General features: G+C 46.4%; 2 protein-coding genes across 4 annotated transcripts; both read right to left on the reverse strand.

The window, feature by feature from the left end:
• Positions 1-809: 809 nt before the first annotated feature.
• On the reverse strand, positions 810-15,306 carry LOC108160724 (pikachurin). 3 transcript variants are annotated; one of them, XM_017294903.2, is made up of 15 exons: positions 14,716-15,306; positions 9,152-9,591; positions 7,438-7,554; positions 5,782-6,622; positions 5,545-5,660; positions 5,132-5,478; positions 4,883-5,072; positions 4,684-4,820; positions 4,406-4,623; positions 4,271-4,346; positions 4,056-4,208; positions 2,569-3,995; positions 2,407-2,508; positions 2,242-2,345; positions 810-2,159 (listed from the first exon to the last, which is right to left on the reverse strand). In XM_017294903.2, the coding sequence occupies exons 2-15, from the start codon at positions 9,270-9,272 to the stop codon at positions 2,005-2,007; spliced, it is 4,104 nt and encodes a 1,367-aa protein (XP_017150392.1). In that variant the 5' UTR covers positions 9,273-9,591; positions 14,716-15,306; the 3' UTR covers positions 810-2,004. The 3 variants fall into 3 exon arrangements, with proteins under 3 accessions (XP_017150392.1, XP_017150393.1, XP_017150391.1); XM_017294904.2 differs by having other exon boundaries at positions 5,545-5,657; positions 9,152-9,596; XM_017294902.2 differs by having other exon boundaries at positions 9,152-9,596.
• A 2,930-nt stretch (positions 15,307-18,236) lies between these two features.
• On the reverse strand, positions 18,237-19,818 carry LOC108158285. The gene is made up of 6 exons (XM_017290522.1): positions 19,445-19,818; positions 19,227-19,355; positions 19,017-19,163; positions 18,818-18,935; positions 18,592-18,761; positions 18,237-18,523 (listed from the first exon to the last, which is right to left on the reverse strand). The coding sequence occupies exons 1-6, from the start codon at positions 19,677-19,679 to the stop codon at positions 18,336-18,338; spliced, it is 987 nt and encodes a 328-aa protein (XP_017146011.1). The 5' UTR covers positions 19,680-19,818; the 3' UTR covers positions 18,237-18,335.
• Between the last annotated feature and the right edge of the window lie 109 nt (positions 19,819-19,927).

The raw sequence follows: 19,927 nt of genomic DNA on the forward strand, positions 1-19,927 counted from the left end.
CAACCGCTTTTCGATAGTATCGACTGGAAAGTAGAGAAGCGCGCCTAAGTTTAAAAGTGAATGAGTGACGAGGATATAATTGCAGTCCAGTGGAATAAATAATGTAAGGAAGTACTTATTAGAAAGCGAATATACCTTAAAAACTCTTGGGAATCGTAAAATATTTGTTTTAATATATTTTCCAGGCAGGCGGATAATCGTTATCGATAACTAAATGTTCCATGGTTCATGGTTCCAAACGAAATCAGTTCCGACAATTGCGCGCTCAAAAGCGAAATTCAAATATCAAAGCCCAGAAATTAAATGCCGGGTAGAGTCGCTTTTTATTTTTATTTTCTGCAAACCAATGTACGAAATTAAATGTCTCGATGCTTCGATTTCCATTCCATCATACAAATAAGCTACATTGAATGTCGTTTAATTTTGTTTTACATTGATTGGTGGTTGTGATTTCTTTATTCATGTTACGCATTTGTTTTCTATAGTTCTCATAGTCATATATATAGTTACGCAAATTTATTATGATGTGTATATAACTACATACGTGGATATTATCCCTTTAAGCTACAAAATCATACTCATAAGATGAGAATGCAAACGATTTCTCTGCGTTCTGCTCTCTGCTTTTGTTTTACGTTACTTTGTTTCGTCTCTCATTCTTTGAACCCTTATAAATGTTTCCACAGGCTATTTGGATTGGATTAGTTGTTTGTCTCGCATTTTTTGTTAAAAATTTCGCTATTGGATTGTTAAATTGCTGTTTTGTTTACTCTTTTGGTTTTTGTTTTCTTTAGCTAGTTTTGCTTTTGTTTTTTTTTTTTTTTTTTGTAGTTCTTTGTTCTGTTGTTATGTATGTATATTGTATCTTGTATGGTAGTATAAATTGTTAAAAATCGCTCACATATGTAGAGTGTTTCAATTCTTGTTCAGCGTGTGTGTGTGTGTGTGTTAGTGTTCTTACGTATGGCTTAAGATTCTTTGGTGTCTTTTTATTAGTATCTTACGATTGGTTTTATATAAAAGTTACTTAGGCAGGCGTGTTTGTCTGTGTTCGTGTCGTTGTCTCTCCCTCTGTGTGTGTGTGTTGTTTATGTGCCGACTTACATACTAATACACGCTACACATTTATTAACTTACCATTTAATATGTTCCTCTACTACTCCGTTCTTTGATTCGTTCGTTTCGTGTATTGACAGGATCTTCCAAGAAGCGCCAAATAGTACAGAATGTACAGTTATACAGTTCATAGTTTTGGTTTTAGGTACAGCAATGCGAAAAACGAAAGTGTTGCCAATATGCATTTGCACGCGTGTGTGTGTAATTTGAGTGTGTACAGCAGTGTGGTGTGGTGTGGGGTTTGTGTGTGTGTTGTACAAAAAAGACGGCAGCTCTGCATGTAAAGCGTAACGATTCAACACACTAAAGTATCGCTATCGATATTCGGTAATCGTAATTGTTAATCGTTCCTTAAATGGACCTCCGGCATGATCGTACATACCGTTTTGTTAAACTACGATTCTCCGCACACGGTTGATATATCATATTCTATATGATTTTACTCTCCTTTCGATATAAATCCTCTTTGCTAAAGGTATATATAAACTATTCCATTCTGAAGTATTGACAGTCACAGGCTCTATACGAAGCATGCATGCCCTTTGCTTGTTTTTTTTTTTGTATTTCCTTTGCTCATTAAATATATATCTATATGTATGTATGCTATTGTATATACTCAATACGTTTGTATATAATATGTATGTAGTATGTTTTCCACTCTAGATTTAGTTTCGATACTCCTCATCTCGTCTCATCTCCTATCTTCTCCTATCCTCTCCTCTTCTCTTGGTGTAAAAAAATGCTCTTCCCTCAACCTCTCTCTAAACTTCTGTTTTGTTTTTAAAAGCGTATTTTTGTACAAACACAAATCGACAAAGGACATTTGTGTAATTAACATAACATTTAAACTATTCGATATAAAAAGTCTTGAGGCGTTAGTGCAGCGTTTCATAGTAGGCCTGTCTCCACGTTGTGCTCCGTTCCCAGGGTGCTCGGGTCAAAGTTCAGCTTCATCTCGCCAGCCAACACGATCTCCGATATGCAGCCCACGATGCCGCTGTAGTAGCGCCGATGCGTGAAGTATGCCACATCCGGCATTCCACCTAAAGTACAAAAATAAATTTAGTATTGATTCAAATAGTCTCAAAGAGTGGATATTACTTCCATCCATATCCCAATACATACCAACATATAGACCCGTATCCGTGTTTAGTTGACGCAGTTTGCCAGGTGCTCGCTGCGTGGACGTTTTGCGGCCATCGACCTCTAGATAGCCCTCCTGTGAGTTCCTGCAAAAGGGGATAATCATCGGTAATCTATTTACTTACAGATCAATCATTTTGTCCTTACCTTATGGCTCGCACACGATGCCACAGGCCATCGCTGACCTTGGTGCCATTGAAGAGAATGTCCACCTCACCAGAGCCCAAATCATAGCGGAAGTGCAAGTATCTGGTGAAAATTTGAATGATAAAGTGGTATTCGGTGGATCCCCGGAGGATCGGTACTAACCCCTTTTCAATGCCCAGCGACAAATAGTCGTCGTGCTCATCCGTCGTTCCCTGGCGGCCCGTCCAGAGTATGACGCCGTTCTCCGAATGCGTCTTGATGCGCAGATTAAGATCAATGTTGTAGCTGATGATCTGGCTCATGGTGTCCGCATCGTTGTAGTGGAAATAGCTGTCGGCGCCGGCGAAGCAGGCCCCAAAGTTCTTGCGCACTCCCTGCACCTGCGACTGGTGCTCCGCGGACAGGTCGAACTTCTTCAGAAGGCTCCAGTCCGTGTGGGTCTGTGGTGTGGTGGAAGCATAGGTCTCCAGATGAACTTCCAGCTCTGAATGTAGCACAGGCGACAGCAGTTCATCGTCATCGTTGTAGTCCTCACTGTACTGCGCTGTCTCGCTGGAGGAAGCCCCGCTGGGTGCAGCCTGTACTTCGGGCTCCGCCTTTTTGTGGTTGCTGTGCGAGTTCGAATTGGACATGATGCGCTTCATGTCCTCGTTCAGCTGCTTCCGCTGATATTCTTCGGTCCCGTCCGAGGCATCAAACAGGGACTCATCAAAGACAAAGGCATTGCTGTCGTCCTCGCCCGACGGGCTATGACTATCCTGGCTGCCCTGGCTGCTGGTTGCCATGGCATCGGCGAATTCCTGCTTTTGCAGACTGGCCACCCAGTCGTTGTTGTCTTCGAATGTGAGGATGTCGCTGTCCGGGTTCGTCTGGAAACTTTCATAGTGGGTGGGCAGGCGGCTCAATTTATGAGCAAAAGCTGCGTTTGGCTTCTGGTGGTGCTCGTGCTTGCTCACTTGATGCTTGCTCGAGTGCTTGGCCATGGTAAGAGCTGCAGTTGGGGGAGGATTTGCGGAAGGAGAAGGAGTTTGCGGCTTTCTCATCTCTGGCGTCAGCTGCTGTGGCTGCTCCTGCTGCTGCTGCTGCACAAAGCGGAATATGATATCATCTTCGATTTCCTCATTGCTTAGGGCCCCTGCTGGGGCTGTGGCCTTATCATCCGTCACCCGTGGGGCTGTGGCGTGGGGCTTGGCTGTGGTTGTGCTTGTGCTTGTGGTGGTAGTGATGGGGGTGGTGCCAGGTGGCTTATGCAAATTCTTGCGCTTCTTCGAGTGCTTCTTGTGCGCCAGCACTGAGACTTTCTTGGCCACGGCCTCCTCTGTGTCTCCGTCTACGTCTCCACCCTTATTGTGCTTGGTCTCGAGGACCTTGGACTTGTGGAGAGCCGGTAGCAGTTCTGGCGGCACTTCGGCGGCCTTGTTACAGCGCTCGTTGTAGATGCTGCAGCGGCACTCGTAGCTCTCCATCTGCGGCACGCACTCCGCCAGGGGTCCGCACGGTCGGGCCACACAGGCGTGGGGGCAGTTGCCAATGTTGCTGCCCCCCAGTGCCTCGGACACAATGCCCAGCGAGTGGCCATTGATATCAATCTGTGTCGCAAAGAAAAGGGTACATTAGAGTATGGCTGCTGGATATCCAAGCTCACTTACCCTCTGAATGCATCCCACAAAGAAAGGCTTGTACTTGAGGTCCAGCGGCAGCCGGTCGACATGGTTGACACCGCCCACAAAGAGATTCTGCTCCAGGGACAAGTGCCAGAAACCATTCGAGGAGATGGTCATGACCTCCTGGTGCTGATCGATCTGTGGATAAACGAGCCAGGGTATAGAAGCCATAATTTGATGGGGATTTTCTTAGCCTTTACCTTGAGCACAGCCAAACGAGCAGTTCGAGAGATCTTGATGGTGTGCCACTGGCCCATGCTGAGGGAGTACTCACTCCTGCAAGGAGAACACCAAAGAATGAGTAACTGATGGAGACTAGGCATAATCTCACTTACCGGACTACGGCAGGTCCACTTCCTAGGTCGAAGGCAAACTCCACAAAGCCATCGTTCAGATACAGGGCAATGAAGTCGCCTCGCTGCTCTGGGCCCGAATACAGGATGAGGCCATCCGCCTGTTCGGGCTTCAGGATCACCTTCAGTTCCAGCCAGATCAGCGCGCTGTCACCCAGCGGCGCATAGCGAAGGAATGACGACCCATTGAAGGCGGGCACCTATTATAATAGTTTGCATTAGAACACCCAAAAAGAAAGCCATTAAACGATGAAGCTCACCTGCAGATCCATGCGAATCTCGCAAAGGTCTCCGACGTATCCAATGGGACAGAGACAGACGGCTCCCTGATCCGAGGGCAGGCACTTGCCACCATGCTGGCAGGGATAGCGCACACACTTGTCCGTCGAGCAGTCCTCTGTGTTGTTTACAGACAATGAGTTTAGCAAAAGAACCCCAAAATGACTGTAGAACACTCACGTATATCGAAGCCATTGGTGACGTCGCCTAGCGGATGCTCGGTGAACTTGTAGTCATGCTCGTTGGCCACAAAGCGTCGAATGCAGCCGGAGAATCCCTCGGCCAGTGGCAGCCGCTTGGCCAGGCCGGTGATATTCCCAATGCCACCCAGGAAGACAGGCTCACGGAAGGTGATGCGCGAGAATAGGCCCTGGCAAAGAATTAACTCAATAAGAAAGGAACTTCAGGGAGGTGGCTTGCCCCACTCACATTGGATCTGCCCTGGACCTTGGTACCATGATTGAGCACCAGCCAGGCATCCCAGCGATGGCGATAGATGATCACCGAGTTCCATTCGTTCAACATGATGGTCTCCCGGGATCGGACGCTGCCCACGCCAGAGCCGCAGTCGAACCAGAACTCCACGAATCCCTTATTAAGCAGCAGGGCCATGAAATCCCCAGTAAGATCGTCGCGTTCTCCGCTCAGCAATATGATGCCGTCAAAGGACTCTGGACGGAACTCCAGGCGCAGCTGGACGTGCTTGTAAGCCCCGTGAAGTGCGGCAAATGCCAGCCAGGAGCGCTTGGCAAAGCGCGGCACATGTGCCCGTATATCTAAGGGGCGAAAAACAGCCGATATTAGCTTCATATCACATCGCCCATACAACATGTATCTCTCACCTTCCTGGCAGCCAATGCCCGTCTTGCCAAAGGGACACAGGCAGCGGGAGCTGGCCGCGGTTGCCTCCAAGGCACAGATGCCATCGGATCCACAATCTAGATTGCAGCTGGAACTGCTGTTGGAGATGGCATGGAATGGAATGAGTCATTCAAATATGAAATGTGGTCGCCGCAGCAACTCACAACGTTCCCCCTCGTTCTAATTAGTTTAATGAGGATTCCCTTTCCTGTACCCACCTGCTGGTGCTGGTGGCTATCGCTGGCGCTGGAGCTGCTCCTGTAACTCCTCCCATTTCTAAATCCGTTCCTGATATGTTGTTCCGATTGATGTATACCCTCGTGATATGCATTTGAACCTTGCTGTTGCTGTTGGTCCTGCGGTTCTTGTTCTTGTTATTGTTCTTGTTCGTATTGCTTGTCGGCTGATATGTTTGCGATTTGCTGTTGCTATTGGTGTTGCTGTTGCGTCTTAAGTTTAATTGATTATTGTTGACATCGTCGTAGATTGACATGTCCTTGTAGTTGTAGTCATCCCCACCATTCGCACCATTGCTCTCCCCATAGTCCACATCCAGTTGATTCTGGCTGCTGCCCCTCGCTGTCATGGGGGGGACTGGGGCTCCTGTTGTGGTGGTGCTGGCGGTGGTGGTTTTAGGCGCTGCGGTGGTACTGATTGTGGTTGTGCTTGCCGTGCTGGCCGCTCTAAAATCGGCCACATCCGGCTCCGGGCCATCGCCCTCCGAATTGAAATTGATGCTCTCCGCTGATATGTAATAATCGTTTGAATTGACTTTTTGTTGCTGCTGCTGCTCCTGCTCCTGCTCCTGCAACCTCGACCTGGAGTCATCGCCCTCGCTGTAGTCGTAGCTATCTCCATCGGAGTCGGACTCATCTTCTCCGTTCCCATTGCCCCTGGTCCCTGTGGCACCGGGGCCAGCTGCACCGGCATACGCCCCCTGGGACATCAGTTTGCTGTCATCGTTGGCCAGCTTCGCACTGAACGAGGCTCCCTTTTGATAGAGGACATCCTCGTCGGACCTGCCGTGACCATCGGATCCATTTCCTGTCGAATTAATAACTGCAAAGCGGAGAAAAAACAGCAAAAATGGAAAAGGTTTAAGGTCATAGAACTCGCAATTTAAATTAGTTTTTAACAGGAGCAGACATATGTACATAGAACTATGAAAGAGTCGCCTAGCTGAGTACCTTTCAAAGTATTTTTAATTGAATATATTATTATGAAAGCTGTTTAAAATCATAGAACAAAAGAAATACTAAAAAAGAGCTGTATACCTTTAAAAAAAAATGTGGAATTTATTATTAATTTTAAATATTTTCTGGCTATTGGAAGTTTTTTTATGAAATGGGAGGAGAGCTTTCCATAACTTTGCTGCCGGATACTCCTCTTCAGACACGCAATTGCGAAACAAATTGAATTGTATTACAAAACTCAAAAATTCCCCAACTGTCAAATGCAGATATAACGTCGTGTATAGGTTTCCTCTTCTAAAATTTAGCCTGGTATTTTACTAGTATTTTGCAGCTCATGGTTTATATATTTATTTGATATCCTGCAGCTGGTGGGTTGTAGCAAAACACCCAAATATTGAATGGAAAATACACATCAGGAGAGAGACGAGCTACAGGATATGCAGCATGCAACAATATCAATATAGGAATGGCCGGATGAGCAATTCCAAAATAATAATTCACCGACGTAAATGAATAAATGTAAATAATAACAAAGGTTTCACAGGCCTAGACCGACACCCATCCCGATTCGATGCCATTTGCCATCCATTACAGGCCGATTCCCGGACAATAACTGAAATGTCAAATCAATTTGGTGTTTTGGGATTTCGGGGTTTCGGGGGATGAGGTCCCTCAACGCACCTTGACAGCTGTAACCGTTCTTGTTCAGCTCGTAGCCCTCGATGCAGTCGCACTCGTACATCCCGTCGTGGATCTCATAGCAGAGCTGCTCGCAGGGACTGGTGTGGCCGCAGTGACCTGTGAAGGGAGGAAGAAGGGGAAGAGGAGCCATTAGCATTTTGGGTGAGGTGAGGCGTAATCCACATAGATGTATGATAGGGAGGGGCGTGTTTTTAGTCGAGCCGAGGCCAGTTCATAATTTCACTCCATTTTAGTTCGAGTTGAGTGTCCTGCGTGTCCAGGTCCAGGTCTGCGGCTGTCCGGATAGATGGGTGGATGGGTGGGTCTTCTCTGGGTGTGACCGACGTGTCCGCAATAAATTCTAATAAGCTTTAAGGACTTTGGGGCTGGTCTGGTCTGGTCTGGGTATCCTGCTTCTGGTTTCTTGTAGAGGCAAACGCTTTTGGTAATTTACTGCCTGGCACTGCTAACATTTCGAGCACAGTCCGGGGCCTGTGTTCTACCTTCCGCCAGCACTCCAACTGTTGAGCCCTGCCCGACCACCACACACACACACACAAGGTCTTAATGACTACTTAAATAACTAGGATGGTGTTTTCCATCGTTTTCCATAGATATTTGAGCCGAAGAAAGGTTTGGGCTCTATGTTCGATTGTCATTCGAATGCAAATTTCTTACGATAGAGAAAATCAGAGCCATTTGTGTAAATGCATTTCACTTGACACCGAAAAGTGTGCCGCCACCTCTCTCTGAGGCGGAAAGAAAAGTATAACATTACTGGCATTACGCATACGCCCGAGTGGCCCGCCACTTACGTCATACATTGTATTAAATGGAACGAACTGGCACAAACACACACACACCCACAACCCATTCCAAAGTGGTGGAGAAAGAGAAGCAGCTAAAGATGGAGACGGAAGACACGAACACGTCAGCTACTCTGTTAAAGTGCCATCAGGAGAGCCAGTGGCATGAGGCATGAGGCATGGGACATGGGACATGGCACAGACACGCTCAGACACAAGCTCATGCATGCATGCAGGCTTGCTAGTTGATTAAGCAACTGTGGGGACGATTAAAGTGCACTGGACACTGGAGCATATACACAGCTCACAGAGGAAGACACACACATTTGCATATGCACACACAAGTGACACTCCCTGGGCCGCTGTCCCTCCATCCGCTGCAACTGCAGCTGCCTCTGCCTCTGCCTCTGACTCTGCCTGTGGCATGTGCATTGCGTATTCAAATTGAAATTGAAAAATCGCATTTTGCATGCAATTGAAATCGAAGTGTCAGCATCAGAATCAGCATACACATCATCCCATCAGCTCCACCATCGGCCCATCAACTGTTGATGTCGTTCCCCAAACGTGAGTGAAAAATCGTCAAACAGAATTCCCATTGCATAACTAGAGCACATCACATACAGATCTCTCCCTTTCTATTCTTCTGCGAGTGTGTATGTATGTATGTTTGCCTCAACTGAACGCATAATTAAGTTGCTCATTAATGTCAAAGGCATCGGTTATGGTCACACAATAGGGTGACGCTTATTGATATGTCAGGGCGCAGTGCCCTCCACTTCAGGCCACTCTTCAGGGCGCTTCATAATTGAAATTCCAATACGAAATACCAGAATTTCCGCTATTAGACACCTGCATGACAGAGGGAAAGGGGAGAGAGGACAAACGGAATCAAATGTCATACGCACCTTGAAAGGCCGCCTCCTCTGGCTCCACAATGGCACTGACAGTGGCGCTGGCCGTTGAGAGGAGGAGGAGCCACACGAACCCCGTTCGATAATGATGATGTTGACGCTTTGAAGTGGACATGGTTCTCTTGCTCTTCTCCCTAGGGCTCGGTTGCTAGTTGTAGTGGTAGTGGTAGTGGTAATGGTCCACAGGTGTGCTCAATGGCTCGCAATGCCTGATATGTACTCCTCTTTTTTTGTGGCGATGTGGTGGAATGAAATGGGTCGCTCCTCAGTTCAGTGGTAAAGTTCTCCTGTCGGTAGAGTCCCAGTTTCGATTCTGATTCTGATGCCGATTCCGACTTTGGCCATCAGCCAGCGGCGAGCATTGAGCGTGCATACGTCTTGGCGTTGAATATGCGACTGTTGCTCGGCCTCTTCTGCTGCTGCTGCTGCTGCTGCTGCTCTGGAAAATACGCACACACAAACAAACAGGCGACACAAGCGCGCAATTAGTAAACATAGCCGAAAAGCGGAGGCAAAGCCAAAAGCAAATCAAGTGGTCATTATATTATAACCGCAAATTGCTAAACACGCAATGTACAAATGGAACATCGTGGCAAGGAGCTCAGCGGTGGGTATTGGGCATTAGGTATGGGCATGGGTATTGGGTATGGGCATGGGCATGGGCATCATGGGCCTTGGGTTCCCTTGGCTCCATGATTCATGACAGCAGTAAAATCAATAGGGGCCGCCATGGCAACGCCGCCACAACAAATAGACAAAGCCCCTTAATTTCGGTGTGGCATCAAACCCCAAGCACTCCTGCACACAATGCCCCATTCACCCACACCCACCAGTCATATCAACGTCCCCTCTTAGTGGCGTGCCACCTGACGTCCTACCTTAAGCCAAATATATGTATTTACTGTTGGGCCAAGTAATTAGAAATCAATATGTCGACAATTTGGCAGAATATGTGCCCATACCCGTACCTATCCAAGTCCACAAGCCGACGGACGCAGTCGTACTCGATCTTTTGTGGAAAAATCGAAATCAGAAATGGATAGACTTTGGGGTTTTAGGGATTTTATTCCTTTCAGCCAATTGAAAATTGAAATGTCAGGTGCCCGAGATGAGAAGAATATGCGGTGATATGCACTTAAGCCGTGACACACGTAAGGATGGACCTAGTTCTTCTTTCTCTCTACCTCTCTACCTCTAGCTACCTCCATCTCTTTCGCTGCTTCAGAGGAGTGTGTAGCATACTTACTGGGGCAACCATTGCAGCCGCACCATGAAACCGTTCTACACTCGCATATGATACTCTGCCTTCTCTTTTTCTATGTTTTTGCTGTTGTTTTATTTATATATACGCTATGCTACTCAACTGGGGCATGCCACTCTAAGTGGCGCGGCGAAAGAGAGAGCGAGAGAAAAACCTAAGCCTCCGATAATTCGCTGCAAACTGAGTTTGGGTTTTTGTACAGAGATACGTATGTTTATTTGATACTGGGGACTTAATAATATTGTTATTAAATAGCAGGCAATGCGAGCGAGACCGGCAGAATTCTGCTTCAAAAGCTGTGCTTTTAAATCATTGTGTCTCCCCTCCACACATGCACATATGTACATATACTCGTACATATGTGAACAGAAAGCTTACAAGTGATACGCTCGCATTGGGATCCGTTTGTGGAAATTAAAGTATCATTTATGAAAGCTCTCAAACGGATCGGTTGCGAGACTTTTTCGGTATTTCTATTTGTTGCGAGCCTTGGGCAAAAGGCACGTTTGTTGGTTTGCTGGGTATACATATGTCTAGTTTTGAATTCACTCGGGGATCGGCAACCGTCCCACCCCGTTGAATGTTACTTTCTCCCATCAATCGTTGTGGCAGCCAATTATGTACTATATTTTGTATAGCAATTTTCATATGCCCTGCGCTTTTAAGTCGTGCGGACGGCCCTGGGCCGCGCTTTACTTTAGTCTCTCTATTTTTTTATATTTTTCCTTTAGTTGATGCGTGTGCCAGTGTCTGTGTGTCTGCCTCTGCGAGTGTGCTTCTGTTTGCGTGTGTGTGTGTGTGTGTGTGTGTGCAGGATGAGGGCTGGTGCCGTGGTAATGGGCTCTTTGTTTGTGCGTGCAAAAAAAGTTTTCCGTTTATTTTTTACAAGTTCCTGGTTGGGGCTAAAAAACCCATTCCGTAACTGTCTCAACTTGGGATTTTTTCATTTTTTTTTTTTTTTGAGGCCCACCAAATGTTGCCGTATTCGTTTTATATCGATTTTTCCACCTTGGCTATTTACGCCGCCAGACTCGAACACACTCAAACTACTACTCGCACGCAGGCATTTAGACAAACGTACGTTCAGCAGAGGTTGACATACTACTCGTATCCCCATATCCCATGCTCGCCCCTCTTTTTGTGGCCACCCTCCCACTCTCTCTCTCTCTCTCTGTCTATGCTTTATATATGTATGTCGTATTTCTTTCATTGGGGATTTCATTCTTACTCTACTTTTTTTTACTTTCCGCTTTGTTGTATTCCTTTTTCCTTTTATGTTTTTTGTTGTTGTTGTTTTTGCATTTTTATTGCGTTTTTAATGGCATTTCTTTCCGGTACGACGCCTCCGAATGGCCAGCAAATGTTGAAGGCTGTCGCCTGTGCGGTACCGCCATAGAGAACCCAGGAGTTTGTTTTTTTTTTGCATGCCAAAATGCATGCCAGCCACATGCACGTGTGTGTGAGTGGGGTGGTATGGAAAACTCATTATTCAGGTAAATGCTGCTGCTTCACAAAAACGTGCGCTCATTTGGCTGGAAAATGTGTGTGCCATGCAATGCCGCAAGAGCTGGCAACTTGAGCGCTGAGTGGCTTTGGAAACTAATTAAAACACATTGCCATCGAACTTAATAGACACCCCCATAACCATACCCATACCCATACCCGCAATATCATGAGGTCCATAAAGAAAACTTGACGCGTCGACCCGAAAAAGTTGATCAACCCAATTAGTCGGCTAATGGCCAAAAATGAATGCTTAAAGTGGCATTGATTTGATTGCACAATTAAGTGTTCATCGCTGGCTTCTGAAGACTGAATGGATCCGTACTGTGTCATTTATCACAGATTATCGCCACAGCGGGGGACTCTTATGCCGTCCGAGAGTTAAGCGAGAGCTCCACTATAAGCTTTTGGGGGGCGATCCAACTATCGTAAATTCAAAACTTTTGCACCCTGCACCAGAGCTAGGAACGTGACCACAAAGTGAAGAGGGAAATTTTCAAGGGATAACATAACCCCCAGTAGATTCTTCCCGGTCAGAACAAATGATAAAATGGAAGCTGCACGAAAAGTTTTCATAGCCAGAGAAATGCTGGAAAATACAGAACTATGCAGCTGGATGAGTGAAAGTGGTAACTAAATTATTTGCAGGGATATTCGCTACAGTTTCTGAAATGCATACAAAAAGTGGTGGGCCGCTGCAAGGAAAAATCCCATTCCCGTTCCCGTTCGCATTCACATTCCCATTTTCATTCGCAAGAGGCATTGTGCACGGGAAAACCTGCTCGGCCAAGGCTTTTCCCTTCAATTATTTAGAAGTTTCTCTCGATTGTGCGGCTGCTTTATTGATTCAAAAGCCGAACAAGGCCAAACAACTACAAAATGGCGAGTATATCCCGGCCAGAGTGGCCTGAGTGGCTCTCTGGAACGGCGGCTACTGCTCCTGCCCGCTGATGTCACTGATGGCAAAAAGTTTATACCGAAAGCCAATAATGGGAAAGCCCCAGCACTACTCGTAAAACAGCAACAAGAACCACAACACAAATACAACACAATAGACAACAGAAAAGAGAGAGCGGAAAAGTTAAGTTGGAATGAAACAAAACAAAGCAACGCGAAAAAAAGAAAGCCAGAGAGAGAGGAAAAGAAATGCTGGCAAACTGGAACTGTAGCAAAACGTAAAGGGAAGGGAAGCGAAACCGTTAAGGCAGCAATAAATTGTGTTTTTATAAGGTAGGTAAATAGAGCACAAAATCCGTGAAGAGCCCAGCCAATTGAAGGGGAGCAACCGCAAAATACACACACACAAAAACAAGAGGGGGAAGCTGTGGAGAGGAGGATTTATCATTGGGGGCACGCATGCCACAGACAGAGGCAGAGGCAGAGACAGAGCCAGTCCCCAGACCACGACTTTCGGACTGACCAAATGACAAGAAGATAGTCGTAGAACGAGAAACAGTGGACACAGGCTAATTAACCTTATAAAGAGAGCAATTCATATGAATTTAAGTAACAAATTCATTTGAATTATATGTATACACATGTATGTTGTCAGGGTAATATAAGCAGGCTAGTCCGGGACTTAACTTAATTTGCTCCAGAACAAGTCCAATCTAACACTGATCCACTAGCACTACACCGGTTATCATCGGAAGCCCAACATATGAACTACATTTGATTTTTTATTAACTCAAGCTTCATCTGTTCATCTACTCGTATTTCCCCAAATTCTGATCTCCTTAGAAGATACGCTTATCACATCAATTATGTATTAGTTACTTCTTTCTATGCGATTGTCATAGAACACAGGTAGGCAAGAGGATTTTTTCGCGATTATGCTGTATTAATTGTTAAATGATAAAACACGGTCTAAGAGTTTTCAGTTCGTATCAGAACAGGACCTTGAGAAGCCCACAAAGGCAACAAATTCAAATGTTGGCCCTCTCAGGAGTTTCCCCTGTTGTAGGCTTGAGGCTTGGCGCGTTTTTTTTGCTGGTTGCTGCTACCTCTCCCGCCTGGGCATTGAGTGCTTAAATATCTGTTGGCCATGGTAAAATCGCACATTCGCATACGAGTCTGGGGCCTAATTTATGGCAAATTCGCAGGTGCGCGCTTTACCAAGAGAGCTGTCAAAGACCGCGTTCCTTTACGCAACAACAAAGTGGCAGCAAAGTGGGAAAGCGGCGGGAAAAGCGCCAGCAAAAATGAAAGCAAAAGAAGTTGAAGAAGAAGAAGTAGAAGTAGAAGCAGGGAAAAACACCGTTGGCCAAAGCAATTTCCCAGCAAAGGACCTAAGGACTAAAACAAAAGCAGACACACACACATACACAGAAAGAGTGGGAGTCGAACGTGACGTCTACGTGTAGGTGTGTTTGGGTGTACTGGTGTGTGCTAGTGGGAGTGTGTGTGTGGGTGTAGGAGGGTGGAAGAGAGCAAACACCAAAGGGAATTCTTGTAACTCTGAAAAAGGGGAACTCCCAAAGACTTTTCAGCTGCTCGGAGATGGAGATGTGAATGAACTATTAATAATCAACATCAAAAGCATCATTATGCCCGTACATCATCATAGTCATCACTATCATCATCGTCATGGAATGGAACTTTAGTTTGACCCAAAATTACAACAACTAAAAGTTCAACTCCACTCAGTCTGTGTGTGTGCTTGGACGTGGGTGTGGGTGAGCAATTGGCTACTTCAAGTGGCCCCACTTTCCCTTCGGTGCTCCTGGCCACATAAATTTCCATTATTTAACGTTCCCTGTAACTGTAAACTACATATAACAATAACGGCACTTACTCGCTCTGTTTCTGTTTCTGTTGCTCTTTCTGGCCAAGTTCCGTTACTCTGCCTCTGCCTCCGTCTCTGCTTACAGTCGCGTCCCATCAACGTCCGACGTCTTCGCTGATTTTTGCCTCTGGTTCTGGTTCTGCTTCTTTCTCTGCTTCTGGTTTTATTTTTCGGCTTTCAGCGATTTTCGTGGTATTTACATTTACACACGCTCTCACTCACACACACTTCCACTCTTCACTCACCCGCAAGCACACGCACACAGGGGCACATTCAGCTATCGTATAAGGCTGACTTTCACATTGCACTTGTAAATCCTCAATTGGTGGCGAAAACCTTGAGTTTTCGCATATAAAATTATGTAGAATTTCCACGTTTGGTTTAGTTTTCTTTTACGTTTCGTTGTCAAGTGCTTCGTTGTTTGTAGAGTGGTTGCTGTTGCTGTATGTATGTATATATATATTATTTTGGTTGTATCCTGCGAACGGATGTCTCTGATGACGGCGGCGCTGCGTTTTGTTTCGTTTTATTATACCGTTATGTTCTGGAGCGTAACGTTTTTACACTCTAATTGACGGGAGACTTCTGAGCGTATCGAAGGCAATTGAAACGATGTGAGCCCCAACGGAGAGCCGAAACGGAATCGCAACTGTGGCAGTTGGCCTAAAGAGAGTGCTACAGAGAGCAAAAAGCAGTCAGAAATACAAAATAAACCCCAACATATTGTTAACAGAACTGAGAGCTACAGCGTAAGCGCGGGAGAGAGCTTCCTGGGCTATCGGTTGGACGATTATCCGGGCATGTAAAGAGGCGCCAATTCAATTCCATGCTAAATATTAAAGCTAATAGGGCTGCCAGGGTCCACTAATATCTGTTTCGACTTAGAAAAGATAAAGAAATATTGGGAACGTTGAAGGGTGCAAATCTTTGTACCCATTAGCAATAAGTAAACTTATTTTACAAGGATGTTCCAACTTTTCTGACTATAATCTCGAGTGAAATTAACATTTAGTGCACACCTGGCAGCCCTCAATGGACCCTCGATGTCTGCTCTGCAGAAAGTTTCTCCCTCGGGCACTGCCGCTCTCTCGCTCTCTCTGTTCCATTGTAAAGCGCATGCGTTGCCAAACATTCCGGGCTTACAACAACTTCGTTGTTGAGAGAGCTTTCGTGGGAGGTGGGAAAGGGAGAGGGAGGAATGAACTGGACAAAGGCATATTTATTCAAGGTGAGGCATTCCCGTCACTATCCTTTGGATGCAGCTCTCAAACGCATCTATCCTGTGAGCTCTTTCCGGTTATTCCTCGCCCCGTATTCATATAACCTGCACTGTTCACTGTTAAACAACAGCTGCTTGTTGCCGCTACCATTCAGTTTAACAGCCCAATCAACACCTACAGAGAGTAACCTACACTTTAAAGGACATAAGCCCATAATGAACTCAACGACAGGCGTGAACAAAAACAACATGAGACAGGACAGGCGGGTGACTGGGGGGTGCCAGGGTGACCTGGTGGCAGGGTGGCAGGGTGAGCGTAGGCGTAGGAAATGAGACGAGTGCGGTGCAGTGGGCAGTAAGTCAGCGACGACAGCTGATCAGGTTGCAAGGGTTGTTTGCTTGCCTCATGATACGATTCTACTATGACAAGGGGGTGCCGATGACCGAAAGCGGTTGAAAAAAAGGAAAAACGAACAACACCAAACAAAACAAGGGGGAACGTTGTGAGTTGCTGCGGACACCGCAACTCTACATTTATACCCGATACTTAGTCAGTATGGCTCTCCTCCGGCAGACGCCGCTAATATTGAACGACACGACAAAGAGTGCGTGCGAGAGAGACAGAAAATCAGTCTGAGCGTGACGTCGGGCGCTGCGTAGCCACTGCAAATTGATTTGTTCCTTTTGGCTATAAAAATTATCCGATCTGATCCACATTCAGCAATCTGATAGATTTGGTCTTTATCTCTGATTCTGCGTTTTTAGTTTTCTCGAATCTGCAATATTATGGATGCAACAGATTTTCGTCCTTTGTGTGGGCGGAAGGGAGTGGGGCGAACTTTTGGGATATACGTTTTATAGCGAGATCTAACAGGAGTGTGGATACCAAATTTGGTTACTCTTGTTAATAGTCTCTGAGATTTGTGGATGCCCCAGATTTTCGTCCTTTGCGGGGGCGGAAGGGGGTGTGTCGAAATTTTGACACAAAACGGTCAAGGTCCGATATCACAGGAGTGTGGATAACAAATTTGGTTGCTCTGGCTCTTATAGGTTCTGAGATCCTTGAACTCATATTTGGCAATTGGCAAAAAAGACCATGAAACCTATGTGTTAGAGAGAGACAGATAGAAAGAATGAAATTGTTTTCTTGATTCTGGCTATAATAATTATACGATCTGATTCAGATTTTGCATTCTGGAAGATATAGTCATCCTCTACTATTCTGCGTTTTTGTTTTCTCGTATCGTCGAAATTGTGGATGCCACAGATTTTCGCTTTTTGTGGGGGTGGAAGTGGGCGGGGCGAAGTTTTGAAATATTCTTGTAGCAGTGACATATCACAGAAGTCTGGATCCAAAACATCGTTGCTCTAGCTCTTGTAGTCTTTGAGCACTAGGCGCTAATAGGGACGGTCAGACGGACGGACGGACGGACGGACAGACAGACAGGGCTCAATCGACTCGGCTAATAATGCTGATCAAGAATATATGTACTTTATGGGGTCGGAAACGATTCCTTCTGGACGTTACACACATCCACTTTTACCACAAATCTAATATACCCCAATACTCATTTTGAGTATCGGGTATAAAAACAGCTACATATATACATATACACATGTGAGAAAAGGAGCAGGAATGTCTAGGCCAGGCCAGGCCATGCCAGGCCAGAGCCCTATCCCTATCCCAATTCCACTCCCACTCCCCCGGCTCCATCCCCTTGGTAACCGAGACTGGCCAAGTCTGCGGCGGCTCGCTTTCCACATTGTTGTTGCCGTTGCTGCATTGACAAGTCAACGTTACTAATGACCCAACGCTATTCATGAAACCCGACAATGCGCCCCTGCCAAAGGAGACGACACATGTGCCTCTGTGTGTGTCCATGTCCTTTGTCGAAGGCTTAGGGAGTGCAAGCGTTGCACTCTGCCTGCCCTGTCTTCGAGTGGCAGCAAATGAGGCATTAATATCCAGTTGGAGACCCCAAACGACCCCGAACCGAACCGAACCGACCCGGCTTGTGCCTCTGGCTTCCATGTTTTCGAGTATGTCAGGGCAAATATTAGTATTCCACTTCAATGTTAGCATTTTGTAATGGAAAGTGTTGTCGACGTTTTCGTTGTTGTCATGGCTGCATATCCATCAGTCGAGCAGCCAGCCAAGCGCAAGTAATGTGTCACATTACAAATGTTGTTTCCTTCCCCATTCCACATGTCGCTGGCACACACCCCATTCAACACCACCCTCTCAACGATGGGTGCCAATAACAAAGGCATTAGCTAGACTTCCAGACGGATTTCGAAGCTAGCACAAACATCAAGCAATAAGCCATAAGCGGCACTTTATTAACTTATCAAGCAGAAGCAATCAGCAAGCAGCAGGGGTATGCGGATAAAGATTGGGGCGAAGGAGACCTTAGTGCAACAGCAACATTGCATTTATATAGAAGACCAAGGCCAGATCGTTTATATGCTGACTATCGTGGGACTTGTCAGCCACATTATCATCGCCATCATCAGCGTCGTCCTCGAACCAGCTGCCAATTTCCATCACATTGCGCCAGTTCAAAACCTCATTGTAGCCAAAGAGGCCGCAGATTGTTGCTGTCGAGGCAGAACGGGAGGGTACTCGTAAAGATACATCATACAAGTGGCAGATAAGCCGGGCTCACCTTGCTCCAAATATAAATCTCGATACTGCTCGGACAGCCCCAGGCTCCGTATGGCGTTCTGTTCGCGTACCACCTCATTGCAATGGCTCTTGGCCAGCAGCTCGTACACCTGCGGAGGGCTCAAATGGGGGGCACACACGTGATGCTGCAGCATGTAGAGAAGAAGCACCCTGAAAGGTGGAATGTGGGGTAGGTTTTTGGGTAAGCTATTAAGGGATATACATACTGATGGGTCCTCTGGTAGCCAAAGGTGGGTGCATCGCTGGTCAGCAGCTCCAGGCACTCGTGGGAAGGCAGCTTACAGTTTCTCAAGTCGAGCTCCACAATCTCCCTCATGCAGAGATCTACAGGAGACAAAGAGAGAGAGAGAGAGAGAGAGGGAGAGTTTGGGGTATTATTAGGTGTGGGGTTCTATTTCAGCTCACCTGATTGCGTTCTATTGGGGTGGCCTTCGTTGACCACTTTTCCATATATGGCCGCCAGCTGCTCGTACTCTCCATTGGCATCCAATTGACCGTAACTCACCGATGGCGGCAGAAGCATGACGTTTCTCTGAAAGGCACTTTCCAGGACTGGAAGAAACATTGGGATACAGGTGCCCCAATCGGATATTCACATGTTCTATTCGCTCTTACTTTGTCTTTCGATGCCCGTTGCTGTTGCCGGGGAGACACTCGAGCGGCTCTTGATGTGCTCCATCCTGTGCAGCAAATGATAGTAGAGTTGCCTCTCGAAGCGAGTGGGCGGCACGTAGCGCAGTTTCTCTGCCAACGATAAATATTCATAAATTCCCATTGTTTACGTGAGGGACATCTGTCATCTCTATCGCACATGCACGGCTCATTAAGCTCACGTTTTATCAGGAATTCGGCCAGGAGCAGGGCGAATGTGGCGCTCGCATTAAGCTTCCGGCTGCAGGACATTTTATCGAGCAACCCGTAGATGCGCTGGGGCAGCTCCTGCTGCCGATCCATTTCGCGGTCCGCCAGCGGAGCTGGTAGCATGCAACACCCGCTAATTGCAGCCAAAACCAGGCCGAGTTTCAAGGCAGCAAGCAACATGTTATCAGCTGTAACGACAGGATTCATCTATGCTGAACTGGGTCCCGGCCACATCGAAATCACATCGCCTCTCGTCTTTGATTTCACTCCCCTTATGAAGATTAATCGTATGACATTTGTTCTGGTCGCTGTTGTGCGTGGGCGACATCGAGTACTGCCTGCTGGATCTTCGCTGCGATTTCCCACTGGTACACAATATTAAGTTTCCCATATTAATCACAATTTAAAACGGAATACATTACGCTGATGAAAGGATTCTGGAATCTGTTGCTACT

Source organism: Drosophila miranda, chromosome 3, assembly GCF_003369915.1.
Source record: "Drosophila miranda strain MSH22 chromosome 3, D.miranda_PacBio2.1, whole genome shotgun sequence".
Lineage (NCBI taxonomy): Eukaryota > Metazoa > Arthropoda > Insecta > Diptera > Drosophilidae > Drosophila > Drosophila miranda.

What these genes read in the sequence shown, in the direction of transcription:
- LOC108160724 (XM_017294903.2), bottom strand. Translation starts at nt 9,272, where the DNA reads ATGTCCACTTCAAAGCGTCAACATCATCATTATCGAACGGGGTTCGTG. An exon ending in AGATTCGCATGGATCTGCAG is followed by an intron (nt 4,624 to 4,683) that starts GTGAGCTTCATC and finishes CTATTATAATAG; the next exon opens with GTGCCCGCCTTCAATGGGTC. An exon ending in TCGCTGGGCATTGAAAAGGG is followed by an intron (nt 2,509 to 2,568) that starts GTTAGTACCGAT and finishes AATTTTCACCAG; the next exon opens with ATACTTGCACTTCCGCTATG.
- LOC108158285 (XM_017290522.1), bottom strand. Translation starts at nt 19,679, where the DNA reads ATGAATCCTGTCGTTACAGCTGATAACATGTTGCTTGCTGCCTTGAAA. An exon ending in GGCTACCAGAGGACCCATCA is followed by an intron (nt 18,762 to 18,817) that starts GTATGTATATCC and finishes TCCACCTTTCAG; the next exon opens with GGTGCTTCTTCTCTACATGC. An exon ending in AGATTTATATTTGGAGCAAG is followed by an intron (nt 18,524 to 18,591) that starts GTGAGCCCGGCT and finishes CTGCCTCGACAG; the next exon opens with CAACAATCTGCGGCCTCTTT.